The sequence below is a fragment of the Heterocephalus glaber genome, unplaced genomic scaffold (genome assembly GCF_053883595.1).
Source record: "Heterocephalus glaber isolate CG9 unplaced genomic scaffold, H.glaber_assembly_v1.0 deba00001687, whole genome shotgun sequence".
NCBI classification, from domain to species: Eukaryota; Metazoa; Chordata; class Mammalia; order Rodentia; family Bathyergidae; genus Heterocephalus; species Heterocephalus glaber.
The window spans coordinates 23527251-23554819 of NW_028258412.1; the positions used below are offsets into that span (position 1 = coordinate 23527251).

The 27569-nt window shown below is 65.3% G+C and overlaps 1 protein-coding gene across 29 annotated transcripts in view; it reads right to left on the bottom strand.

Moving 5' to 3' along the window:
• The window catches only part of Ncor2 (nuclear receptor corepressor 2), a 125190-nt gene that overhangs the window by 36575 nt on the left and 61046 nt on the right, over positions 1-27569 (bottom strand). For 16 of the 29 annotated variants that reach the window (XM_087198248.1, XM_087198246.1, XM_087198251.1 and 13 more), the window contains 10 exons: positions 26872-26938; positions 24246-24472; positions 23918-24011; positions 22157-22335; positions 20388-20442; positions 18279-18377; positions 10840-10955; positions 9814-9986; positions 8367-8429; positions 1051-1193 (listed from right to left, as the gene is read on the bottom strand). In XM_087198248.1, the coding sequence (XP_087054374.1) occupies positions 1051-1193; positions 8367-8429; positions 9814-9986; positions 10840-10955; positions 18279-18377; positions 20388-20442; positions 22157-22335; positions 23918-24011; positions 24246-24472; positions 26872-26938 (1216 nt within the window). The remainder of the gene's footprint in view (positions 1-1050; positions 1194-8366; positions 8430-9813; positions 9987-10839; positions 10956-18278; positions 18378-20387; positions 20443-22156; positions 22336-23917; positions 24012-24245; positions 24473-26871; positions 26939-27569) is intronic. The other 13 variants (XM_021257637.2, XM_087198255.1, XM_087198268.1 and 10 more) reach the window with 5 other exon arrangements.

A 27569-nucleotide genomic window follows, 5' to 3' on the forward strand; every position in this document is an offset into this window, starting at 1 on the left:
TCCCACCTCTCTCCCCACCCTGCCAAGCCCTGGTTCCTGGCCCCAACTGCCACTGCTGGGGACGCAGCGGGCAGAGCCCAGGAAATCTGGAAAGCCAAGCAGGGCAGAAGGCTGCTGAGGGACTCTGGGGAGACAGGGAGGGTAAAGACGGGCAGGCGGGCAGGACTACCTGTGCCGGCAGAGCCCCAGGGCGCCAGCCTGGCGACACAGAGACCTGCCCTCTCCCCAGCCCAAGAGGTGCTGGACAGGGGCTCTGCACACTCAGCCACACCCAAGTCCCTGAAAACCCAGGACTGGCTCGGCCCAGGGCCACTGGGCAAATCCCAGGCCACCCGGGGTCAAGTGAGGCAGGCAAAGGGGCCCAGGGAGCCGGAAGTGATGGGGCACCTGCAGCCAGTCACTCTCAAGGCTGGGAGGTGCCCTTAAGCTCCATGTGGAGCCCGGTGAGCTATCCCTGGCCTGCCGCCACACGCTGTGTGACGCGTACGCCCTCCCTGGGCCTCTGCGGGCCGCATGGAAGGAGGGTCAGCACTGAACCACTCTCAACATGGGGTGATGCAGGTGGTGCGAGTCTGGTGTGCGCAGTTAGGGGTCCACGGAGGAGCCTGGCAGAGCCTCAGTTTCCCCAGCTCTGAAACCGTGAAAATGCTCAAGTACGTCAAAGGCAATGAGACAGGGCAGGAGGAGGGGGAGGGAAGACGGGAGACAAACAGGCAGCAGCACGGCCTCCCCCGATGGCCCCCAGCCCCAGAAGCAGCTGTGCAGGAAGCGGGGCGAGGCTGGCTGCCCCCCAGATCCATCCTTCCTCCTGCCGAGGCCCCATCCCGTGAGGCGGGGCAGGGAGCTGCGTGCTCCTCTGCCCGCGTCTTCATTCCAAGACGCTGACGGCCGGGATTCCTGGCTGAGTCAGAGCCGGGCCCACTAGGACCTGAGCTGCTGGTGCTGGCGGAGGGCAGCAGGCAGGCGTGGGGGGCCCAGGAGGACGGAGACCGAGACCAGAGGCAGCCCCGGGGCAGAGACCAGGGAGAAGCAGGCCAGGCCAGGGCTCACCATCTTCAGCTTGTGCTGCTGCAGGATGTCATCCAGGTTCTGCCGCTTCTTGTAGTTGAAGTAGAAGTTCTTACACTGCGACACGGTCTTGGAGCCCACCATGCGGGCGATGGCCGACCAGTTCCGGCCGTGCTCTAGGAGGCCTGCGGGCAGGCAAGGCGGCAGTGAGGGCGCAGGTGAGGCCAGGCCCTAGGGGACCCACACGGCCGGGAGCTCACGCTCAGGGAGACCCCTGAGGAACCTCGGTGCTGGGTGCCAAGCCCCAGGGCCGGGAGGCAGGGACGGCGGGGGTTGGCCCTAGGGTCCAGCTCCCTGCTGGGGCGGAAGGGAGAAGCCTGCTCGGGGACAAACAGGGTGACAGCCGGAGGGACCCGACAGGGCCACGTCCAGCCGTGGACACACCGGTCTGAGCCCCCAAGCCGACCCCACCCGCTGGCAGGAGAGCTGCTGACCCGGCCCTGACACAGGCGCAGCTGCACGGCCCCTAGAGACGCGGCTGTTTTCCGGCCACAGGGCTGGGGAGCGGGACTGCAGGGTGGAGGGTGGGGCGGGTGCGCTGGGATGGGGCCGGGTTTAACGGGGTGCCACGGGGCCTGAGCTCTCTTTGACTAACCAGAGCCCCACACTGGACTCTGGGCCCCCGTCCTAGGTGGGCGGTTGGGAGGCCTGGAGCCCCTAAGAGCATGCACAGCAGCCTAATGGATTGAGGGAAGGGTTTCCCGCAACCACATCGTAGGCCATTTTCCTTGAACCAAGCCGAGCTGCAGCGGGGCTGGGGCTGCCCTTTGGCAAGGCATGGGGTGAGGCATTCACTGTCATTCCTTCATCCATCCATCCAAACACAGGTCGACGGCTCCCCTCCCCCAAACGCTCCAGCAGCAGCAGCAGCAGCAACAACAACATAGCAGTGAACACATGGACACAGCCCTCAGTGGCCAAGTGACCCGGGAGTCTGCAGAGCCCACACGGACTTGGTCAGGCTTAACCTCGCTGTCCAGGCAGTGCTCGTTTCCTGTTCCCAGGATGGGGACACCAAGGCTCAGGGGGTCATCTGGCCTGAGCCACAAATGGGATGGAGGGACAGAGGGGCCTCTGGGCCCCACAGCAGGCGATGCACAGGCCACCTGCTCCCTGCATCAGCCACGGAGGCCACGTGGCTCCCCACAGCTCCCCGGGTTCCTCAAGGACAAAGGGGGCCATAGGATCAAGTGTAACTCAGCCCCTGACCTTTCCCTCCACCCGCAACAGCCAGCAACAGCAGCAGCAGCAGCAGCTGCTGCCACTTCCAGAACCTGGTGGACAGGGATGAGCGTTTATTTATATTTCCCCAGCCTGGGCCAAGAGAGCTGGGCAAATGCGTCAGGCCAGGGACGCAGGGCAGCCGGATCCCAGGGCGGCAGGGGGAGGAGGAGGTGCGGAGTGGGAGGGGCCTGAGCCGGGGTGGCCCGACCCGGAGGCTGACACTTCCAGCCCAATAAATAACAGGGCCCGTGTGGGGCGGCGCTGGGGGCCTCACCAAGTCCACTCCCAGGGTGGCGGGGCCGTTCAGCCCTTCCTGAAAACATGTGGCCCGGACAGTGCCGGGGAGCCCTCGGGGCCTGCTCCCCTCAAGCTGCTGAAGGGGCAGCAGAGCTCCCGGGATCGGAAGGGGGCCTGCGAGGCTCCCTCGGGTCCTGTTCCGGTCCCCGCTCAGTGCTGGGCACGGACAGCAGTGCTGCAGACCCGGTGTGGAGCCCGGCCAAGCCAGCCCCCGAGTCTGCCCCTGAGCCCCACCAGGGACCCCAGACTCCTTCCCAGAGAGCCCCGGCTGGACACCAGAGAGGCCGGGAAGGGGACATGGGGCGAGGGTCACACCGGATCCCCATCCTCAGCTGGGTCCAGGGCCCCTGCTCCCCGCCGCCCCCGGCAGCCAAGCCGCGGTTTCCTGCCACCCGGCCGCGTCGAGTCCCCTCGCCGCCCGCCGGCAAACCCCGGCCCGCCAGCGCCACTCACATCCTCTCATCCGCGTCTCCCCCTCGGCCAAGTTCTCCGGAAACATCCGGCCGGGAGGCGGCTGGGGAGCGAGGAGAAGTGGCGGGAGCTGCGGGCGGCTGTGGCTGCGTCTGCTCCTCACATCCTCGTCCAGCGGGCGGAGGCGGAGCGCGGGCGGGGCGGGCGGGGCGGGCGGGCGGGGACGGGCCGACGGGAGGGAGGCAGCGCCGCCCACCCTGGTGGCCGGGGCTCCCACTGCTGCCGCTGCCCCAGCTGCCCCAGCTGCTGCCTTCCCCGCTGTCACTTGTGCTGTGGGGCACCCCAGGGCCGGGCTGGACTCTCAGCCAGCCAGGGGGTACGCAGGGAGCCCCCAGGCCCCAGAGCCAGGCAAAATCCAAAGCCCCTGGCTGGTGACAGGCAGCAGTGTCCCCCAGGCAGCGGTGGCTCCACTCCTGCGGCCTGACCCAGCGAGCCGAGCCGGCAGGGCTGAATGTGACCTCCAGACGCGGCAGGCACTGGCGGGTGGCGGCGGGCGGGGGCCCAGGAGAGGCGGGCCGACTTGGCACAGGGCTCCCTCCCTCCTCCCCATCCGCGGTGGTGGCAGCGGCAGTGGCGGCGTCAGCAGCGGTAACAGATGAGGGCTCCAGAAAAACAGCGCTCTCCACCCCCGGCAGGCAGGGCGCACGCAGCCTCTTCCGCCAATGCCCTCCCGCCCTTCCACCTGCACCGGCTGAGCGTCCCCACCCACCTGGCCAGCTGGGGGCGCTGTGGGGGCGCGGGCTGTGCACTCAGCAAGAAGCTGGGGTTGCAGGCCCGGTTGGGGGAGACCCCAGGCAGCATGGGGAGGAGCTCCGGGGTCCCCAGCCCACCCCCAGCACCTGTTCCCCATCCCAGGTGTCTCCGGGGAGGCTGCACTATAACCCAGCTGAACTCTGGAGCAAGATCTGGGTCAGGGCTGGTTTCCACAACACTTGAGTCATCAACCTGCTCTTCTTCCAACCCTTGGTCTTCCCCAGGGCAACGGGCACCTCCGGGGCTCCCTGCACCCCCAGCCCGAGCCCAGCCTTTATTCCAGGAGGGCATACAAGAGCCAGTCCTGCTGGGCACCACGGGCTGTGGCTGAGTCCCACACCCACACCCCCTGGGAGCTCTGGGCGAGCCACGAAGGACGACATTCCTGTGGTGTCATCCCTGGCCTCCCATGACCTTCCCAGGACCTGCATCCCCTGAAGGAACCCTGAGGCCACTGAGGGCCAGTGCTGCTCCCTGGCTTGTGCAGCCCGAGCTTCTTTCTCTGAATGCCAAGAGTGCCACAGGCCATTTGCACCTGCTGTTCCTGCTGGAGCCTGGCTTTCTCACAGCTCTATCTGTCTTACGGGCTGGGCTTGAATGCCACCTCCTCAGAGAAAGATGGCTCCACCAAAGACAGCATGCTGAGGTTTACTGTCTCCATGGCTCTTGCTACCCCCAATCAGCACTTTGATCCACAGCTCACTGCCCCTGTCCCTCTGCCCACGGGTACTGGGTATGCAGGGGCACTCGGCAAAGAATGACACTCCAGACGACTCAAGCATCGGAATCTGGGGCCCACTGGCATCTGAACCGGTGGGGTGGGTACTCTGCACCCCAAGTGTACCCAACAGTGGAGGCTGCCAGCGCATGCTGTGGTGTGGATTCCCCAACCCTCTTCTAGGAAGCAGCTTGCTCTGGAAGTCAGGACGCGGGAACTAGGAAGTGAAACGGACCAGACAAGAGGCCTGGCCAGAGGGTGGGTGTTGAGTGCATCCCTGGCTTCGGGGCCCTGGCTCCCTCCTCCCCTTGCATCCCAGCAGCTCTCCTGGGGCCATGTCCCCCCAGGGTCCCCGCTGGCCTGAGAGTCAACCCTGACCCCAGAGCCAAGCACTCTCCGGACAAAGCAAGCACAAAGCAAGCAGGGCTCAGAGGGGTGCAGTCCCCTCTCCCTGAGAAACTCATTTCCAAACAAAGCCCCCAGGCAGGTGACTTTCACACAAACTCACCCTGTGCCAGCCTGGCTCCCGCCTGCCCCTTTCTCCTGCCACTCCGTGGGCTGCCCCACACCTCCTGCCCTGGTGCTCGCCCTCAGCTCAGGGCTTTCTCCCCATGGACCACTCCAAGCCCCAGCCCCACTGTCCCCAGACACGGCTCTACCGCGGCCAGGCATGGGCCCCTCTGCCCGCCCCGAGCCCAGGGCCTCTGCCACAGCACACGCACTGACCACCAGACCACACTGCCCACCGGCCGGGCAGCAGGGTGGGGACAAAGTGTCCAGGGCTCAGGCCGGACCTCCCGGGAGGCCCTGGTGCCCCGCCCCAACCTTACTCCGCCCTCACCCCAGGCCCGGAGGCCCGCCCTGCTCCTGGCTCCATGGGCGACCTGTCCCGCTGCTGGCTCCTGGCCACCTGAGGGGCGGGTCAAGACTCTGAGCCCGGCCAGGCCAACCTTTCCCAGGGGAAACAGCGGCCCTGGCCCGGCCGGCACCTGCCAGGCCCTCCCACCCCATGGCACCCGGCCCAGGCGGCCAGCCAGCTGCCCGGGCTGCCAGGTTACCAGGGAGGCAGCTTCCTGCCCAGCCTCCGGCCCCATCCAGGGTGAGCCCAGGACAGCAGCCCTGACCCCTGCACACACGGCGACCCATGGCCCTCGTGCTCCCTCTCCATCCTCCTAGATCAACAGCCAAAGTCCACCCTGCACCTGTCTCTCATATCCCCTCTCAAGGTTAGGCCTCACTGCCCGGCCACAGGCCCTGTGCACATGCTGTTCCCTGAGGGCGATGTCTTTGCCACCTTCCTTCCTGGGGAACAGCACCTCAGCTCATTCAATCTTCACACCACCTCCATTTCCACTCTGCTCCTAGGGCTGTGTGACCTCAGGCAGCTCAGTAAACCTCTCTGGGCTTCAGTTTCCTTTTTTTTTGCTACTGGGAATTGAACTCAGGACCTTGCACTCACTTGCCAGGCAGACGCAGCGCCACTGAGCTACATCCCTGGCCCTGCTCTTCTGAACAAAGCAAACACTAAAGGTTACTGAGAATGAAGTATCTCCATACCCAGCCCCCACCAGGCTGAAGGACTGGGATGCCACCTGCCCGGCACAGCTGCTGCTGGGTCCTCTCCACGCTGCAGGCTCCCGAGGGCGGGCGGCATGGAAGGAGTCTCGGGCACGCACCTGCTCCCATCCCCGCCGGAACACGCCGCCCGCCCTCGGCAGCCTCCCTGCGCGGTAATTGTCCAGATTGCTGTAATTCACGGCACAGCGCACTGGCACTGAGCTCAGGCACCGTTACAAATGTCACCGAGCAGGCTCGAGCGCCCCCGGCTCCCGACTCATGCGCAGCCCATGAGCTCAGCGCGGCTCCCTCCGCAGGTCCAACCTTGAGGCCCGCAGGGCACGTGTCACCCAAGCAGTGACTCAGCCTGCGGCCCCCCTGCCCTTCCTGAGGACACAGGGACAGGGCGCAAGGACCGCGGTGCGGGATGGAGACCAGGGACCTCGTACTATCAAAACATCATTGTAAGCGGGGGCCCCCGACACTCTGGGAGGCTGAAGCAGGCCCACTGACCCCATCTCAGAAACCCAAAAAGCAAACCAAATAACCAACTGTTACGTGGTTACGCTTTTAATTATAGGCCTTCTGAAGTTTTCATTCACGTTGGCTGGGCGTGGTGCCACGCGCCTGTCAGCCCAGCATCTGGGAGGCTGAGGCAGGAGGGTCACAAGTTCAAGCCCAGCCAGGCCACCTAGTGACACCTGTCTGGGAATTTAAAAAGGGCTGAGGGAGTGGCTCAGGGCCAAAGTCCAGGGTTCAATCCCCAGCAGTACAACAATCACCACGCCATTTTGCATGCGTGTTCACGGCAGCGGTGCACACAACACACATAAGCAGGCTGGCCGCTGGGCCACGCAGCTCCAGCAGGGTACTGTGTACGGATCGCTGCCGGCAGGGGTGGATGCGGGAGGCCACGTGTGGCCCCATTTACAGACGCCCAGGAAGGCAGTGCCCGCCACCGCAGGGACAGAGGCACACTTGCGGCTGCCAGGGCAGCAGGGCACGGGTGGTGGACACTGGGCCGCTGGACACCGCCCGACTGCTCAGCTTCAGCAGCCGAGACTGCGGTCCGTGAGCTGCTTCACTAATGCAGCAGAGGTGCGGGGGCCCCGGCCCCCAGGCTGCTGCTGAGATTCACCCAGAGACGACAGGGGACACGAGAGCTGGCCACACGGCAGCCCACCAGGGGGACAGCCGGCACCCGAGCGCTTCCCTGAGCCCCGGAGCCAGAGGCCCAACCACGACCCTGCTCCCTTCCACATGACACCCAGGGCCCAGGCCGGGCCTCCAAGCCACTTCAGCCCAACACGGGCTGCTGGAGGAAGGGCAGGGCCCGGAGGTGGCCCAGGGGAGGATGGGTCCCAAGATGCCCTGGGGACTGTGGGTCCTTGGCTCCGTGGCCACCCTGGACAGATCCAACTCCAGGACCCTGAGCCGCTCGGCTCAGGCAGAGGCAGGAAGGTGGCGGCTGAGCGCCTGGCTGCTCAGGGCGGGACGCCTGCCTCTCGGCCTGGCCTGGTCCCTGAGAGGGGTCACCTGACCCCGCCCTGGTTCAGAGCGCTAGGTGGTCCTCGGGCCAGCTTCTGTGCCGTGGGGACAGGGGCAGGACCCCGTGCACAGCCCTGGTCCCAGCATCACTGGAAGAGCCGCTCAGAGCTGGGAGCGGCACTGTGTGGGGACAGGTGTCCCCCCAGGGCACGAGGGAGGGGGCCACGCAGGCCCGGGGCCTCACTGCCGGCCTGGACACTGGGCCCTCTACAGACGGCCACTGAGGCCACGAAGCCAGCAGCCAGCAGGCCACGGCTTCCAGGAATCAGGATGCACCGCGGCGGCCACGCTGGCCTGCTCCCCGGGCGGCACGTCTGCAGGCGCAGGTGAAGAGGTACGGGTGCCCAGCCTCCTCTCCTTGCTGCCGGTCCCAAGGCCACCAGGAAGCGGAGTGTGGCCTCTGCCTGCCCAGCTCCCCCAACACCAGAACAGTCTCGGGCCCCTCTCGGTGGGCGACCCGCTCGGCTGTCCCCGCCACACAGCCGCACAGCCAGGCAGGGGCAGGACCTGCAAACCGGAGTCCAGCTTCACACACCCACAGCCTCCGGGAGACACGCACGCCCCGTGGTGACCGCCACAAGCACCAAGCCCGGCCGACACGCAGAGGAACGGCATCACAGGACCCGGCCGCAGCAGGCGCCAGCAGCCACCCCGGGCGGCCCGAGGACACGGGGCTCCGAGGAGGAGCCGGACCCGGGAGCCGCTGCCCACACCAACCGCAGCCTCGCACCTTTCTTGGCCGTCTCCATCTCCTCCTCCGTCCAGCGCGAGGTCTCGTTCATCTCCAGAGAAGCTGCAAAGGGACACAGGCATGGGCAGGGGCCCAAGGGGCCATGCTCCGCCTCCTGTGGCGCCCAATCCTTGAGTGGCCCCTGAGTGGCCCTGCCACCGCTGTCTACACATGGGGACACTGAGGCAGGCAGGGGCCGTGGCCTGCACTCTGCCGGGCAGAGGTGGCCCGAGGGTGGGTGGGCAGAGACCACGTGAGGGCAGGAGCATCCCTGGGGTCCCTGCATCAGGGGTCCCAGCTCACTGTTCGGGGGCAGGGGCTGCCCTGGGCGGGGTGACAGGAGTGCTGAGGCCCCCACGCTGAACACCCACAGTGACTACCCAGTGTGTCCCCAGGCATCCCTGCTTGTCCAGGTCAGAACCGGCCGCCTGCTGCCCCAGAGGAACACTGCCGCTGTGGGGGCCAGAGCACGGCGGCCATGTCTCCATGGCGGCACTTCCCAGGCTCTCCTCCAAGTGACGGTATGTGAGCCTGGCCCCTCCTCCCTCCCTTCTAGTGCCTCAGGGTCATGAGGGGGTGGACACAGGGACAGCACCAGGCACAGTCTGGACGCTCAAGCAGGGCTGGCCAGCAGCCCCAGCTGGGATGGGGACAGTCCCCTGGGCATGCAGCCTCCCGACCCTGCTGCTGGCCCCAGTGCAGCTGTGAGGCTCAGCAGGGGCGGAAGGTACCAGAACAGTGCAGCCCGTGGGGTACCGGGTGCGTTTCCACCTGCAGCCCAGCCCCTGCGTGGCCCTGGAAAGCACCATCCCCAGAAACGGGTGTGCCAGGGGTGCGGCAAACACCCACAGGCCTGCACCGGATGTGGGGCCGGGCCGAGCGGGATTCCAGGCACACCATGACGCGCGGGGCACAGGCCCCTTCTCTGGCCTTGAAGAGCCATCTGGAAAGGGTCCTAATGAGCTCCTCGGGAAGAGGGGCTGCATACCCAGCAGAGACCCCAGGAGGGAGCAGCGGAGTCGGGCAAAGTGGGGCATCATCTGCCCGGCTCCCATCCCGGGAAAGACTACAGGCAGCCCCAGTTCCCCAGGGGCCAGGGCCGTCACCAAGCAGCTGCAGACGTGCACGGCTGCCCCCTGTGGCTGGGCTGGGGAACTGCAGCTCAGGTCACTTTTCTCCCGTCTTGGGAGGGGGAGGACGAACACCCTGGGGCAGAAGGCGGCAGACACCTAGGGTGGGAGGGAGGGTGCAGCAGCGCCCACATCCTCCTGGAAGCCCCATCAGCTGCGCCCCCTGGACATTGGGGTGGTCGACAGCCTGTGTCTGCCCTCGCCCCAGGCCCTGGGCAGAGAAGACCGTGGGGATACTGAGGCGCGGAGAGGGCGAGGAACCTTCCCCAGGCCGCACGGCAGCTCGCTGGGGTCTGAGCCCGGGTCCCTGTGCTCACCCAGCTCGGCGCTCTGCTGCGGGGTGACGGCCTCGTCGCTGTTGGCCTCGTTGGCCATGGAGCGGGTGATGCGGCCCTTGCGCCGGCCCTGGCTGTTGGCGGTTTTGCGGCCCTTGGAGGCCACGGCTTCCTTCTCATCATTGTCCTCCCCGGAGGTGTCGTCCGTCTTCTCCCTGAAGGCCAGAGCGGGGTGGAAGTGCACTCGCCAGCCAGGACGCCACCATCGTGGCAGGGGACTCGACTCCTGCTCCGGGGACGCCACCTGTGCCCAGCGCAGCGCACATGAAAAGGGCGAGCTAGGGCAGGGGCTGCGGGGCTCCCGGGACAGGCACCGGGCCCCAGAGACCTGGGACGCCAGCTTGTGGCTCAGAGGAGGTGGGAGCCACAGACTGCTGCAGGCAGCAGCCAGGGCCGGCGGAGCAGCGGCCTGCTTCCCTGGGAGGCGCCAGAGCTCTTCTCAGAGCCCTGGGCCTGCACAAGGCTCCATGCTGCCTGCCCGCGGCAGCACCTGCCCAGTGGAACGGGGTGTGGCTGGCAGCAAGGCCAGACTGCTGTGCTCCCCAGGGGGACGCCTCCCAGAGCTGTGTGCGGCCTCACCCTGCCCCGGGCGACCCCGCAGCCCTGGGGACGCTCCCGCTGGCTGCCGCACCAGCCCCAGGGGCGCAGGGGCACATGACCTCTGTCCCGGGCCTTCTGGGACCCGCTCGGGACCTGCGGCCTGGGTGAGGCCTGGGCGGGCGGGCAGCCAGATGCTCCCAGAGCCGCGGCGGGGGCCTGGTGCCCAGCGGGCCGCCCCCAGCTCTGCTGGCCGTGATCCTGCCTCAGCCTCCAGCCCCCTCCTGCTAGAGCTGGGGGGGGACAGGAAGTGGCAGCAGACGGCAGACGGCGCCCCGGTTGCTCCCCGGAGTCGGCAGCTCAGCAGCAGAGCTCGAGGGGCCGTCGGCCTCCCACGTCCCGAGGGCACCAGGAGGCAGAAGAGGGCGCCCGGGACGCGTCCTGCGCAGGCGGCCACGTGGGGAGCCTTACTTGCCGAGCTCCTCCTTGCCGCTCTCCACGTCCGGCTTCTCCTCCTCCTTCTCGGCCTCCTTCTCCTTCTCCTCCTTCTCCTCCTGGCTGCTGCGCGGGGGCGGTGGAGGCTGCTGCTGCAGTGGGGGAGGCCGGTGAGGCAGGCGCGTCTCAGTCCCACACCTGGGCAAGGCCTGCGCCGGGGCTGGGGCGCACTTGGCCAGAAGGAAGGGGCCGGGGCCACAGGGGAGGCGGAGACGCTGGTGCTGGGCCCCAGGCTCTGTTCGTGCCCCCTGAAGGAGGGCCTTAACCTCTGTGCTTGGATTTTGTCACCTGGAGTGGGTATTTTAGCCAGGCACAGTGGTGTGCACTTGTAATCCCAGTACTGTGGAAGGCTGAGGCAGGAGAACCTCTCAGAGCACTCAGGACGGTGGCCGGCACAAGGCTCATGTGGGGCACAAGGGACCTGCCGTGGGCGGGACGGGGCGCTGACAGCCAGCCTTGCCCCACCCCGCCTGAGCTCCAAGTGTGTACAACAGGAGGGAAGGGAGGCCCAGGTCCGAGGCTGAGCGCCCCAAGCCGCCCCATACAGCCACGCCGAGGATCAGGCTCTCCTGCAGGCCCAGCCAGCATTGTGGACACCCCAGCTTATTCCAACGGTCACCCTCATGTGAGAACAGGGACTTCAGCCTGGACCTTCCCGTGAACCTCCACTGTAAGGCCCTCTAGCCGCTCTGGGACAGGCACCCTGAGCAACAGCAGCCATCAGGTGGCTGAGTGGACTTGGCTGGGGCCAAGAAAGCTTTACTTACAACAAGTGGGGGCTGGCTCTGGCCCACCTCGCTCTACACCAGTGCTGTGCACACCTGAGGTGTGAAGCCAGGCACAGTGGCACACACCTGTAATACCAGCACTCTGGGAAGCTGAGGCAAGACGATCTCAAGTGAGGGGCCAGGCTGGGCAACTTAGCGACTTGGTGGGACTGACTAAAAATAAATAAAAGGGGTGGCAGAGACTGGGGACACAGCGCCGTGCCAAGGCCCCAGGGTCCATCCCCAGTACTCCAAAAAAGGTGCCCAGATTCCCACTCAGGGCTCTGGGCCAGGCCCGGAACTGCATTTCCAACACCTCCCAGGCAGCTGCTGTGCATAAAGCACCCGGGACCTCGGCCCTGGGGGCCTGGGCGCCTCCAGCCCTGAGCAGAACCAGGACCCAGACCCCAGCACCCTGTGCCCCACAGGGAGCCAAAGTGCTCTCCAGCCGATGGTCCCCGCCAGGCCGAGCCAGGCAGCGTGCCAGGCTGGTCGGGAGCCCCCCAGCCACACTGAGAGTCTGCGGAAAACCAACAGGATCCATGCTCAGCCAGGCCCTCAGCGCAGCCCCTGGGGAAGATGCTTCCGGAAAACAACGTTAAGAAGAATGGAGGCCTGCCAAGCACAGCAAGCACCCAACCACGCTGCCGCCTCCTCTTGCGACTTGGAGCCACTCCAATTCCCCAGGACCCCTGGTGTCCTCTCTGCTTTACAGATAGGAACACAGAGACAGAGAGGTTCAGGAGCTCAGCCAGGCCACACAGCATTTCTCAGCTAGACCCTAAAGCCCACTGCTCCACCTCCCACCCAGGCCCAGAGCCTGGCAGGTCCGACATCCAGGACCCCGTGACATCCTCACGCTGGGCTGGGCAGGGGCCATGCAGAAGGGGGCAGGAAAGTGGTGGGCTGCCCACACGGCAGGGCCCCTGCAGCCCCACACGGGGAGGGGCCCACGGGGGGGTCCTCAGGCCCCTCCTTACAAATGTCACAGGCCAGGGGTACGCCTGGCCCAGGATACAGTGCTTGCTGGGCATGTGGGAGGCCTGGGGTTCATCCCCAGCAGCAAAAAAAAAAAACATAATAAGAACATTCCAGGCCGGGTGTGGCAGCACGTGCCTGTACTCCTACCACTTAGGGGCTGGGGCAGGAGGATCGCTGTAAATTTGAGGCCCGCCTGGGCTACATAGTGAGACCCTGTCTCAAAAACGCAAAGAGAGGGGCCGGGGATTTATTTAGCTCAGTGGTTCCGCCACCAGCCCCACAAGCACAAGGTCCTGAGTTCGATCCCTGATACCAAAAGAAAAAGCAAAGAGATAAAATTTCTAGTATCCAGTCAGCCCAACCGTGACCCAGTTCTATTCATTCATCCATCCATTCATTCATTCAACAAACACCCTTCTCAGCATCTACCAAGGGCCCAGGGCCCCGGCTCAGAAGTCCCCCACGGTCTTTCCTCATGCCACCCCCCCACGGGACCCCAGGTCCAGAGCCACGGCAGCCCTCCCTCACGCCTGGCCCCAGCCCCAAATGTCACCATCTATCCCTCTGGGGACCTGGAGACAGAGGCTGCCACCTCCGCAGCACATCAGCGGCACCTGCGAGACAGAGGTGTGCAGGCGCCAGCTCAGGAGCAACTGGAGTCTGCAGGAATCTCGAAGGCCAGCGGCAGACAAAGCTGTCCTCAAACGCCACTGCCAGCGATCACAACCAAGACACGGCTGTCGCCCGGAGTTGTGTCCCTGAGGGGCCTGGCACCATCCAGCCCACACAGTCCCCCTGCCCGGGGGGCTGGGCATCCACAGCCTCCTCTTCATTTATTTTCTTCAGTGCCGGGGCTGAGACCCAGGCCCTCGCACACACCAGGTCCGCAGCCTGTGGCTCAGCGGCACCCTTGGGCCCAAAGCTCGTTTCAGATGCTCAACAGGACCCTGTCCTGGAACCCAGAACACAATCCCTGGTCCTCACTGCCCTAGGCTGGGATGGCCGGGCCCCTTCCCCCTGGGCCCCTGGGAGAGGCCTCAGGGCCTTCGTATGTGCGGTGCCCTTGGATGGGGCAGTTGCTCTTCCTCCACCTGTTCCTTCTCATCAGTGACTCAGCTGGAGCCCGACACCTCCCCAGAGCCGCCCTGACCTCCCCGTGCGCAGTGGGTGCCAGTGTGTGTCTTGCTCCCTGGGAATCATCTTGATGATGTCCCTGCAAGAGGGCCACCAAGGTCCCCAGAAAGCTGCGGTCCCTGGGGCCCTCTGTGAGTCCCAGCCTGTGCCTGACCCAGAAACTCCCGGCTAAGCCCCACCCACCTCTGACCCTGGGGTCTGGGGGTCCTACCCACCTGGGTGGCATGGGGGGTGGCTCGCTGTGCCACATGAAGGCCATGTGCCCTGGCCACTGGCCACCCAGCTCCCCGCATCCCAGGCACAGTGCTCCCTGACCCGTTCCAGCTGTCCCTCCACAGGTCCCCTGCACAGCCTGGACCCACAGCCCCCTCGGCCACCCAGTGGCTTCCAGGCAAGGTGTGGCCAGGCGCTGGGAGCCACCGACCCTGGGTGCTGTCCCTCCCGCAGACGGGCTCAGCCACTGGCCACTGTCACATGGCTCCCTGTGGGCTGCAGACTCCGACCCCACATGGCCAGAGGCTCCGCGGCAGAGCGGGGGACGTGGACAGGGGGTAGGAGAGGCCCTCAGACCACAGGCTCTGTCCCCCAGTAGGGGCCTCAGTGGCTGCCCAGCTCCCCGCCCAGCCTCCGCTGTCAGGGCTCACATGGCTTCTCCCGTGGGGGTCACCGCCGAAGGCCACAGCACCCAGCACTCAGCTGGCCCCACATAGCCGTGGCTCACCCCAGGTGGACGCACCTGGCACCCCTCGGCCAGGTCACATTGGGGACAGGTTCAGATGGGAGCGGCTTCCTCAGCATGCGGGCTCCCAAGCCCATGTCTGGGCCTGTACCTCCCTCCGTCCTAACAAACAAGCTCCAGGGAGCACAGCGGACCTGACCAAGCACTGTGGTGGAAGCAGACCTGACCCACAGGCAGCGCAGGGTGGGCGCCAGGCAGGGACCCAGAGCAGGCCAAGCCCTCTGGAGGCAGAGCCAAGGGGGCCTGGAGACACCTACGTCCCACAGCCAGCGCTGTCCCTCCAGGGTGCTACAGCCACCCTGCCACCTCCGGGGCTGCAAGCCACCACCACAAAAATAACGACCAAGCAGGCCACCAGGAGGGGCCAGCAGGGCCGGGAGGGCTGGCCACAAGGCCTGGGCCCGTGTGCACCTCAGAGGGAATGGCTGGGGCCCTGAGACTGCTCCAGAAGGGTCGCAAGTCCAAAGCCTGCACGTAAGGCAGAGCTCTGCAGATGGGCAGATGCAGGGGCTGCCCAGTGGCAGGGACAGGCCGGCCGCCCTGGGGGGACAGTCCTGACCTTGGCCATCAGCCCTTGGCACCCACTCAGCTCAGGGTGGGTGGGGACCCCAGGAAAAGGCAGCCAGGGCATCAGTGAGGATGCCCTACTCTGCAGCCACATCAGCCTGGAGCCCAGGAGACCAAGCCTGATGCAGTGACGTGCACGGCGGATGTCCCCATGGGGTCACCTCTCACGGGCAGCACAGCACCCCGTCCCAGGAGCCACAGAGCCCACTCCTCAGCACCCCCTCGGTCCACCCAGGCAGGTAGGGGAACCAGGACGGCACACTCTGTCCCCACCCAGCACCTCAAACCTAGGCTGAGTGCCCCCTACAGTGTCGGGCGGTGAAGAGGGAACGCCCAGCCTTGCTGCCCTGAACTGAAGGCCACAGCTGCTTTCCCCTGTGAAGGCAGAGTTTACCGCTGCAGCACACAGCAGGCGCTCAATGCATGCACACTCTGTGCAAGCAACAGACGCCCAGGCGCCGGGCTCCAGGGGAGTGGCATCTGCCCGGCACAGCAGCCACTCATGCCATCCTCAGCAGCAGCATGAGAACCACAGCAGCCTCTGCGACTGCCGGCCACCCAGGAAGGGGAGGCACCACGAGGGTGTCAGAGCAAGAGAGGCCGAGAGGAGATGGACCAGAGACACAGACAGACAGACACGCACAGCTGCTGGAACCCGGGAGTCGGGCACGTGCACAACCAGGGATGGGGACATTCCCAAGCAGGGCAGGGACAGACGCAGGAGTGGGGCCCGGATGGTAAGCCCCACCCGCCCTGCGGCAGCCAGCACCTCACCGCTCGGCCCCCCATCAGGGTGTCCCCAGGGCAAGGGCCGAGCCTGGCACCCCCCAGCCTGCTGCAGTGCCAGCACCTGCTCCCAGGTCACGCTGGACCCAGTGTCCCCCATGTAGGCTCAGCCCTCACTGGCTGAGAAAAGCCCCCCAAAACTGGGGGCCCAGGAGTGGAGAAGACAGAGGCCCCCGGCGCTGGTGCCCACCACGGGGACGAGCCCAGTCACCCACCTTCCTGGGGCCTCCAGGGAGCACAAGGTCAGGTCCCGGCCAGCGGGTGTGGCTGCACTGTTTTCCCAAAAGCGGAGAGAAGTGGCCAGGTGACAGGCAGCTGCGGGAGGGCGGGCGGGCCATGTGCTCATGGCCCCAGGCTGCCAGGGGTGGGCTGAGGGTCAGTTGAAGAGGAGGGGACCCAGGGTCAGCACCCAGGATCAGCCACCCTGGACACCCACCCCCAGGGTCCTGGCCACCGGTAGGTGGTCACCTGCGACTGTCCACACGCAGGGTCTTCATTCCAGCATAGCCCCTTAGGGTTAGGGTAGGGCAATTGGCTAGCTTGCCCTCAACTGCCTCCCTTCTAGTCTTCCTGATGATGCCCTAGAAGTCTCGTTTAGAGTAAAAGGGACTGATTTTTAAATCTTGTCTAAAACTTTTTAAAAACAAACCCCAAACGCTGTATAGTTCAATTGACCCACATTTGCCACTGAAATTTGTCCCCAGCCGCCAGTATGAGGGCTCCTAGGCAGATTTAGCAAGGCTGGGGGACAGGGGCTGGGTGGTTTGTGACACAGACAGGCCAGGTCAGCTGGGGGTGCTGGGGAGCCCCAGAAGTGTGACGGCCAAGAAGAAGCGGGCTCCCTTGGCCCGGAGCCGTGGGGCTTCTCAGTGAGGTTCTTCCCAGCTCGAGGCAGCGTCCGGGCCTGGCGGTCGGCAAGGAGCCTGAGGCCTGTCTGTCCATCTCTCTGTGCGTCTGTCTGCAGCAGGAGACTGGGTGCCCCGGGGCTCTGCCCTCACTGATCCGCCAGGGCTGCAGGGCACTGAACACCTGCCCCAGCAGCGTGCAGATCTGTCCTCCAGGCCCACATCGGCTCCGTGCCAGGTACCAGGCTGGCCTGCTGCCCTGGCCACCGCACAGGCCCAGAGGGCGAATGTGGCCAAACGGGGTGCTGCGCGGGTCAGCGAGGGCAGACCCAGGCCTGGGCCCTTGAGTCCACCCGAGGAGGGGCTGCATCTACTCGGCCCTCGCCCGGGGACAGAAGCCAAGTGCCACCTCTGTCTCCGTGGGGTAAAGAGCCACCCCTCCTGACCCGCCCCAAACGTGCAGAACAAAGAGGCTCCGGTGCTTCCTCCAGCAGGCTCGGCCACCTCCTCCCACTCCGAGCCCCGCAGAGCTGTGGGTCCTCCCTCCCGCTGTCCCAGCCAGCCACCCATGGCCCTGCTGGGAGCCCACCTCAGTGCCCACGCAGGTGGCAGGGGAAGGCTGGCCAGCGCACCAGCACCTGGCAGGCCCCAGCGCCTCTGCAGCCACCACAGTCCCAGGCCCTGCCTGCCCCACCTCAGCGCACCTCAGTTCCCCGCCTGGCACTGGCGTGCCCGTCCACCTCTGGCCCAGAAGAGCCCCCAGTGCCACAGCCAAATCTCCGCATCACCCTGGTCGCCCCTCCCAGCTTGGGCCACCCTGGGCATCCGTCAGCAGGGAAGCCCCAGCCGCAAACCAAAGTGGCTGCCCTCTCGCACCTGCAAGGGCAAGGAGTGGGCCTCGGTCCCGGGCAATTTGCCAGGACGCTCAGAAAGCGGCCAGGGCTGGTTTAGCTCTGTCGACAAATGGCAACCATCACTGACCCCCAAACCTTCGCAATCATTCACAGCATGCTTTCAAACCAACTTCTTTCCCCTCTGACGCAGAAGCCTGCCAGTGTTTCCCATAAAGGGCCTGAGTATTTTAGGCTCCTTGGGCCACAGAGCTCCTGTAACAACGGCTGTGAAACACACAACTGTCATGGTCCTGTGTACCAGAATGACTGTGGCTGTGTTCCAATAAAACTTTATTCGCAAGAACAGGCAGGGGGCTGGCCTGAGCCTGTGAGCTCAGAGCTGCCCTCCCGCACTCAGCTCCCGGTCCCAATTCTGCCACTGGCATCTGGAAAGCAGCAACTCCAAGTTCTGTCTATTTTTTTTCCTCTCAGAGAACCACGAAAACAAACACAAAGCTATTAAAATTTAAAACCCACAGAGCTTGTGGGCCCCTCCCCCCAAGCACTGTCCCGAGAAGCCCTTGCTTCAGGAATGCAGCCTCCTCTTAACACAGCAAGCACTGCGCCCTGGACCAGGGGTCCGGGAGCCCCCAGGCTGAGGATGGAAGTGACTCTGCCCCCAGCTCTGTTCCACAGCTGGCCGGGCCTCGCAGGACAAGCATCCCACAGGGTCTCCCCAGGCAGCCACCATCCCAGCCCTCACCTGGCTCTTGCCGCGTCGCCGGTAGCTCCTCCTCACCAGGCTCTTATAGTTCTCATTCTTCTTGGTCAGGTAGTAGTAGAGGACGCACTCTGCCACTGTCTGTGGGGACAGAGAGAACACTGAGGTGCGGGCATTTGAAGCAGGAGCCAGAGGCCTGGGCTCAAATCCCAGCTCCTCGATAGACCAACCAGGTGACCCAGCGCCTGTGACCTAACCTCTCCGCACCTCGGTCTTCTGATCTGTAAGATGGGTATGCAACACCCGCGCCTCCCAGAACTGTCATGAAGATCAGAGAAGGTACCACTAGGAGGCACGAGAGATGGGCTGAGAAGCATGGTAATACTAGGACCGCCGTTGTTACTGTTAGCGGTAACAATGGCTTTTCCTCAAGCCACCGCAGCTCAGTGGAAAACAGGGCCCGTGGCACAGGCGACACACTCAGAGCCTGCCTGGGCCCACTCGAGGACTCTTCCTCTAGCTTCAGCCTCCCTCCCTGTCACCCAGAGTCCCGAGCAACCTTGTCCAGGATTCAAGCACTGGGGACTTGGGTCCCCATATCCCACTCAAGCCTTCCTTCTTCCTCCACCTTGACTTCCCCACATGGACCTGGCAGCCCAGGGTCCACGCAAGCCCAGTGAGGGGCGCCCTCAGGACACAGGCTCACCACTGCGGCTGCTCCCGAGACGCCAGGACCCCGCTGCAGAGCGGACAGAAGTGGGCTAGACCCCAGCTTCCCCAAGCAAAGAACCACTAGCAGGCTGCCTCCTGGAACGGGCCACAAACTCAGGTCCTCCCGGGAGGCCACCAGTCCAACCTGGGAGATTTTCTTTTCTTTCACGGTACTAAGAACTGAACCAAGGGCCTCTGCACTGAGCTACATCCCCAGCCCTTAGTTTGAGAGCCTTACTCAGTTGCCTAGGGTTCAAATTCAGAATCTTCCTTCCTCAGCCTCCCAGAGTGCTGGGATTACAGACATGGCCCCGCACACCTGGCAGAACAGGGTTTTTTTCGGTACCAGGGGTGAAATTCAGAACCTTGGGCTTGCAAGGCAAGCACGGTGCCCCTGAGCTACATCCTCGGCCCCAGGAGAACAGTTTTTAATCCAAAGCCCACACATAACGCGTGCCGACCGGCCCGGTGGGCGTTCTGACCCGTGTGATACAGGCAAGCTCGCCTCAGGCCGAGGTGACAGGGCAGGGTGCCCTCACTCACGTCAGGACACTCTCGGTCAGTTTCCCAGGGCAGCTGAGCCTCAGATGCCATGACACCCACTCTGCACCCCAAGACCACGTCCCGACTCCCCTCGGCCTTGCTCAATCCCCGTCTGACCTGTGCTGCCTCCGCCCCAGAGCTCCCGCTGGCGTCTGCCAGCCGTCCACACCCTCGGCGTCCACAGTCGCCGACTCAGAGGAAGCTATTTATAGGGCGTCTCTGCCACACTGGTTTTTCAGGCACAAAGCTGTCCCCGACCTGTCCCACCCACCTCCTCGGAGGTCATCAGCCCATCAAGGGCAGATGGACGACTGTCACCCTCCGAACCAATGCCCGAATGGCCACACGGGGACCTCTCTGCGGCTCCCGTCCTGCTGCACCCCACAGGGCTGGGGATTTCGGGCAGATGCCCAGCCCTGCGGGGCAGAGAGCTGGCCACTGTGGGGACACTCAGGTCTCTGATCATGAGAGCTGAAGGGCAGTGGCTCCCAGCCCAGGTTCCAAGGACATCATGAGCCTCGGTGTCAGCTCCATCGGCGGTCTGTGCAAAGCAGACTGGCCTGACAGCCTGCGGAGGCCACAGCCCTGCGCCCTGGAAGTTGGCCACGCCTGCCTATTCGGTCCCCAGCTTCCCAGGATGCTCAGTGCCTCCTCTGAGGGGCTGGCGGGGAGCCAGGCACAGGGGCTCCAGGGACACAGGCCGTGCGGCACCCCAGGCCCCCAGCGGTGTCTGCTCCTCCTGCTCCTCCTGTCTGCGCCAGGCCAGACGGGGCCTGCGCTGCGCATCCCCGGGGGAGGCGGGGCGGGGGCGGGTAACAGGGGCCGCAGGCACGAGAAGGTGGCCCACAGGCCCAAGGGTGAGGCGTGGAGGGGACACGGAGCAGCCGCCAGACTCACCTTCCTCTCCAGGAATGAGGCGATCAGGCCGAAGTTCTTGGGGTGCTGCATGAACCTGTGGGAGGAAGGGGTGTGAGGCCCATGAGCACTCGGGCGCCTGCTGTGTCCAGCGTCTGGCTTGGCGGGCACTGCCCCGCTCGGGTGCGAGGAAGCCGGGGGGCGGGAAGGGCGGGGACAGGCCAGAGGCTGCCTCAGCTGAGTCACCAGCTGGAGCCTTTGAAAGACATTTGCTGTCCTGCTCGAGGCAGCTTCCAGGGAAAACGAGGATGCTGCATGGAGCCCTTGGTGGGCGCCTGGTGAAACCTGCTCTGGTTCTCTCCCTAGCTGGGTCTGGGGCGCCGGGCCTGCCTGGCCTGCAGGAGCCTGCTCTGGATGAGGTCGAGGCACTGGTCTGGGCCTCCCTAAGACGGGGGTGGGGCATGGAACCCGCAGGCAGGAGGAGCCTGGCCAGCAGGGGGTGGCAAGCACGGACGGGAGCTGGGGATGGCACTGGGCCACTACTTCCTGCGGAGCTGGGACAATCATCAAGAATGAGCTGTGCAAGGCTGAACCGGCAGGGCCAGGAGCAGGGCCAGGAGCAGGGCCAGGGCTCGCAGGGGAGGGGATGTGGGCCAAGGCCGACCCCAGCACGAGGCTGGGGAGGGGCCGCTGGGCCTGACACCAGGGTCCCCAAGACTGGACACCAGCCCACGGGCTTTCGGGGACAAAGAAGCAGCAGCAGCTACCCGTGGGTCGGGCACAGCTTCCACCAGAGAGCAGGCCAGGGCGGGCTCCAAATGCTGCCCCGAGGTGGCCCGGCAGGAGGCCAATGGCCTGCCTACACCTGGCCAGACACCCAGGGATCTAGGGCGGCCTGGTCTCTTCCTGGAGAAAGCGTCAGGGACAAGGTGGCAGCGTCTCTGGCCCGGCGTCCTGCCCGCCTTAGGCTGCCACAGAGCTGGGGGAGCTCAGAACCTTCTTCCCAGGTGAAGGGGCGGCCCAGACACTGGGCTCTCGTCCCTCAGTGGACACTGGGCCCTGCTAGAGGAGCACGGTGCCCTCTGGGCCAACAGGGAGGCCCTAACTGTGCCTCGATTTCCCCGTCCTCAGGTTGCTGGGTCCCCCGGGATGACAGATCAGCCTGTGGGACCCCCAGGCCCACGTCATGCCATGGCCCCCACTGCGGAGCATGGTCCAACTTAGAGTCTTCTGGGGGGACAAGGTCTTTTTCCATCCCGAGTGCCACACGCTTCTCCCCAAAACAGTTGCTCTGGGGTCCCCCAGGCTCCGCCCAGAACCCAGCTCCTGCTTCCGCTCGCCAAAGCCCCCGGCTCTGCCCGCTCTGTGCTCTCTGCACCCTTAACCTCTCTGTGCCTGTGTCTCGTGGCCCGTGGGACAGGGGTGGCTTGGCTGGGCTGCTGTGAGGGGCAAGAGGGACAGAGGCACCACCTGGAGATGGCCCAGCCCTGGGTCCGAGGACCTGCTCAACAAACAGCGGCTCTGAGACAAAGGTGAGCCGGGGCCAGGGTGCAGCTCGGCCAGGGTGCTCGCCTGGCACACAGAAAACAGGGCCTGTGTCCCCCGCAACTCCCGCCCTGTTGCTGACACACAGCACCCCTTTCACCCCAGGGACTGGGCTGAACGGCGTCCACGGGACCTCAGAATGAGACCCCAACACGGCTGGCGTCCTTGTAAGAGGGGACACAGGGACACCCAGGGAAGGACCGGGCAACGGCCGGCCAGGCCCTGGGAGCCCTGCAGGGAGGCCGCACCCCACCAGGCGGACTCACTTCTCCCGGAAGGTCTCCCTCTCCTGCTCACTCCACATGTTCATGACCTGGCGGTCCTTGTACACCTTCATGGGGTCGTCCATGAGCCCGTTCATGTTGATGAACTTGATGCGCTGCTGGTCAGCGTCATAGAGCATGGGTGGGATCACAGCCAGCTGCCGCATCTGCTTCTCCAGGTTCTGCGGGCACAGCAGGGTGGGGCGGGGCTTGGCGGGTGGGAGAGGCCAGGCGGGGGAGCACTGGGGGTGCGAGGAGCACCCAGGACCCAGGGGAGGACACAGGGCAGAGGGTCAAAGGGAAGGCAGAGGAGGAGCTTTGGTCCCGGGGCTGGGGCCAGGGAGGGAGGACGGTAGGGCAGTGACAGGTCCAGGAGGGAGGGCTGAAAATTGGCCCCTATCTGCCGCAGGAGCCATGAGTGTCCCCTTCGGAAAGCGAGCACCATGAAGCACAGCAGGGAGAGCAGGCTGAGCCGGGGTTCAGGAGCCCGGGGACACAGGAGAAGGGAGCAGCCCTGGGCCAGGCAGAGGGCTCAGTCGTAGCCTGGGACACTGCAGGACCACTTCCTGCCACCGCAGCCCAAGCACCAGCTCCACTGATCTGCCCGCTGGGCCCCAGCTCCCTCCCGAGTCGGGATGACCCTGGGGAGGCGCTGAGTCGCTGGGTCTCTGCGATCGGCCAATTAGTGGTGATTAATGACCCGCTCTGGAGGCAGCCAGGGCTCCCAGGCAGCCAAGGGCAGCCCGGTCAGACAATCCTGCAGCCCAGCCGCCCACACCCCAACCTTCTGGCTCAGCACGAAGGCCCCCAGCCACAGAGCAGAGGGGGGCGTCCCTGCTCTGACCGGTGGGGGGCGCAGGGCATGGGGAGCCTAGTGTGTGGCCTCTGACCCCTCTCCAGGGGCTGCCCTCCCAGCCCTTCCAGGGCACATGCTCTGGCTGCTGAGCCCCTAAGGGCTGACAGTGACTGTCCCCTGCCAGTCCCTCCTCACGCTCTAGGGACCTCCAGTCCCACTTGGGGTCTCCCAGGTGAGGCCGAGGGTGGCATCAGGAGCGAGCACTGGCTGGGAGGATGCCTGGTCGAGAGCAGGGACCCCAGCTGCCCTGTCCCGCACACCCTGCCCCAAGGAGAGACAGTTTTCCTGGATTTCATTTTGATCAATTTCAATGTCAACAGCTGCAGGGAGCTCAGCTGGACTAGGCCAGAGCCACAAGACCCTCGCATGTGAACAGTCCCTGGGGAGGAAGCACCACACGCCTGTGTGCATGGCTTCCTGTGGCCACCGGGGTGTTGGGCACAGGGGACCAATGTCACACTGGGCACCTGACCCACAAGACCGGGAGGGGACGGGTGCAGGGCAGCTCCTTCTCAGACAGCTGCTTCTCTGCTTCCTGGCTATCTCTGGGCGCCTTGGCTGGCCCCCAGGTGTCCCAGTGCCCCAGGCAGGGCCATGGCTAGGCTGGAGCCTGGAATCAGGCCCCAGTAAGGGGTCCTGGGCAGCTGTCAATCACTGTATCCCAGCCCCTCCCACCTGTAGGCACTGGCTGGACTCAGCCAATGGGAAGCACCAAAGAGTTGAGGAGGTGGAGCCCGAGGTGAGGCTGACCCCGGCATGGGCAGCAGGCAGGTCAGGGGCTTCCAGGGCTGCATCCTCCAAGCCCTGGGGTGAATCCAGTTTCCCTCCTGACTGCAGCCAGGACAGCACCAGACAAGACCGGACAAGACGCAGGTGAAGGGGATGCGGCTGAAGCCGGCAGGCCTCACCTCCTGCTCCGAGAGGCCGTCGATGATCTCCGACACCTCGTGCTCGCTGCGGGCGGCCGACATGGAGAGCCCACTGCCCCGCTGCCCCACCCTGCTGGGGACCGAAGGGACACACTCAGGACCGGCCCTCGCCAGCAAGAAGGCCGGGTCAAAGCCTGGCACCCACCACAGAACTGAGCTCCCGACCCAGCTCGGCCTCCTCACTGGAGTGTTTCAATGCCTCAGTTTCCTCCTCGTAACACCCACTGGGCCTGGTGGCCCACAGCTGTGAGCCCAGCTAGCCAGGAGGCTGAGGCAGGAGGGTCTCCAGCTCAGGCCCAGGGCTCACCTCTGCATGCGCTCCTGCAGCTCGCGCTGCTTGCGGATCTCCGGGAACTGCTTCTCGTAGTACTCTCGCACCTTGCTCTCCTTGGCGCGACGACGTGGGTTGCTCTCGATGCGCTCCACCTTCTTCTCCCAGGCCTCCATGAGTTGGTCATAGCGCTGGCAGAACTTCTGCTCCTGAGGGGACGCGGGCCGCACTGAGGGGCTTGGGCACCGAGCCAGCCTCCCTGCCTGTCCCCAGAGTGCGCACGGTCACATACCGGGCCAAGTGCTCGGACAGGACAGGACAGGACAGGACACACGGCCACACACAGACCAAGGCCCTGGGCCCAGGAAGACGTCACGCTCCCCGGGATGAGGCCCTCCCTCCCGTGAGCTGGCCGCCCAGTGCTGGCTCCGCCAGGGGCCCCGTCCAGGAAGAAGCCCCCGACTGCCACATGGAATCAAGAATCCAAATCGGGGCCTCAGCCCCTGCCTGGCCGCACTTCCACTTCTGCCCTCGCTCAGGGCAAGAAAGCCCCCACCTGTCTGGCTGCCACATGGGCTGGCGCCCGGGGCCCTGTCACCCCAGCTCCGGCAGCCAGGGGAGGGCCGGGGACAAGGTCTCAGGGACGCGCTCCCGGTGCCGCCTGGTGCCAATCAGAAAGCCCCTCGTGGGTCCTTGGGCCCAGATGCCCCCATCCTGCACGTCAGCTGCTTCTCTTGGCTTTGTGGGGCTGGGGACCGAGCCCGGGCCTTGTGCGAGCACTGGGCCACCCCCTGGGCACCTTGGCTCCTGAGCAAGGGCAGCCACCGCATGGGGGCATTGGATCAGAGGTCTAGTGACACCCCAGCCAGCTGAGATGGCTTGGGCAGGCTGCAAAGCCACCTGGGTTCTTGAGAGAGACACAGGGTCTGCACCGCCCCCCTATCTCTCATGTGCCAACTTCCTGCCGGACCCCTAGGGGCCTTTTTAATTAATTAGTTTTTGTTTATTTTATGTTCTGCAACACTAGAGATTGAACCCAGGGCCTTTGCACTGAGCCCCGTCCCCAGACCTTTCTTGTTATTTTGAGAGGGAGCCTCATTCAGTTGTCCAGGCTGGGCTTGGACTTGCGACCCTCCTGCCTCAGCCTCCCAGAGTGCAGTGACTTGAGGTGTGCACCACCACACCCAGCTTCGGCTGTTAAGAACTCAAACCCTCACCCCCCACCTGCACCGGCCCCTGGCTCTGTCTAGCAGCCACAAGGAACTGTGAATCACATCCCTCCTCCCCAACCCTAGCGACCCTCAGCCCCACAGGGACGCTGGGGGCAGGTGAAGGGCTGAGGCAGGAAGATCCGCTCGTGAGTGCCAGGTGCAACATGAGCAGATAGGCAGCAGACACCTGCCCCCACCCCGAACAGGGCCCCAGGGTGACTGGCTCCAGCTGGGATGTGTGGCGCACTTCTGCCTGAACTCAGAGACTGCGCACTTGATGGAGAATCAATACATCTCACTGTGCTGAGAATAAAATCTAAATGTGCCATCCCCGAGAGGCCCAGCATCCCTGGGTGACCCAATGTGTGGCTCCATGCCAACCACCGCCAGCCCCTGGCATGGCCCCAGTTGCCACCAGCGCCCCTGCTGCGCCCAACCTGGAGCCCCAGCACACGCCTGCCTTCGGCCTGATGCTGCTCCCAGATATGGTCAGCTCAGCCTCCCTGGTCAACAACCCACCAAGCGCCCTCCCTGGGCAGCCTGCAAACACCCAGTCTCCTTTCTCTGCCCCAGCCCAGGGCGGAACCTGCTCCCACACTCAGGAGGCCAGCAGCCTGGGCTCAACCCCTCCCCACTGTGGCAGGGGACAGGCCACTCCAACACTCTGAGCCTCGGTTTCCCCTTTGCGGCATGGGGCCGGGGGTTTGCCTGGACCTGGGCTCTGTGTACCCATTAGGCGCTCAGTGGCTGCTTCTCTCAGCTGATGCTGCTGTGCCTGCCCACTGTGCAGTCAGCATCACATTTCATTTCAGGCCGCACTGAGTTGGCACCGACTGTGTACCGCAGACCCGCACGTGCCGGCAGGGCTGACCCAACCCCGGGGGCCCGATCCTGGGAAGGAAGCAGGGCCCGAGGGCAGGAGGGCTGGGGTGCAGGGACAGGGGACGTCCGGGGTCCCCCGAGCCTCGCCCCACCCCTCCGCCCCCAGCGGCCTCGTGGCTCTGCTGGACTCTGACACTGCTACGTTAGTGTCCCAGCCTGCAGAGGTGAAAACCACTCAGAAAGCAGGGCCTGAGTCCACCCGCGACTTCTCCAGTGCCCCAGGCCCTCTCCGCTCAGCTCAGCCCTGGGAATCCGCTCCTCCCCACCTGCAGCCGAGGGTCACTGGGTCACCCCCTGCATCCTGCAGCCCATCCCTCCATGAGCACTGATGCTGTGCCTGACCCGCCCTCCTGCCTGGGTGGAGACGCTGGCGTGCGTGGGCCTTCTGTTTTGACACAGCCACTGCCAACCCCATGGACAGGGGAAGGACGAGAGGGTGCGACCCAAGCCCACCTGCCGCTTCGGGCTGGAAGGGGAGGGCACACGGGGCCTCTGCAATGACAACCCCTCTCCCACCTCTCTCTCTCCTGGCTCTGCTCCCCATCCTGCTCCCGCTCCCAGAGACTCACCCATTGCTTTCGCGCGTGGTTCCTCCGCTTGAAGTACAGGATCAGCTTCTTGCGCATGGCCTGGTTTCTGGGGAATGTAGGACAGGGGTCAGCTCTGTCCCTGTTGCCCTGGCCCGGGCAGGCACTCCAGGCCCACTCCTAGGAAGACCACTGTGGCCCCAAAGCGACCCACGTCCTGCCCACGTGCATCTGCCTCCCCTAGAAGGCTGGACGCATCCGGGACAAAGGCCCAGACCCTGGGCCCCACAGCCTGGCCTGGTTCCCGGGGCACCCTGTCCTGCAGGCAGGAGACAGCTGGGTGGCACCAGGGCTGCCGCCAAGGGGACACAGGTGTTTGGAGGGGAGAAGGACAGGGACATGGGGCAGACAGAGACAGGAAGATAGAGACCAGAGAGACGCAGCGACAGAGCCAAAGGGGAGAGATTCGACCCCGCAGGACAGGGACCGGGATGGAGGGGTCAACAGGAGAGCTGGGGCCGAGCAAGGGGGACAGCGGCCCGGACAGAGTGGGGCTGGGGGAGATGCAGTGGGAGGGTGCAGGGGACAGAAGGGCGAAGGGCGATGTGGAGAAGGGAACAGGGTCCTGGGCCGGGGCAGGGACTGCGCAGGGCAGACTCGGGGCCAGAGGGCAGGCTGGCCTCAGGGCCACCGCACCCCGAACTCGCCTGCTTTCCTGCCGCCCACAGCTCACAGGGTTC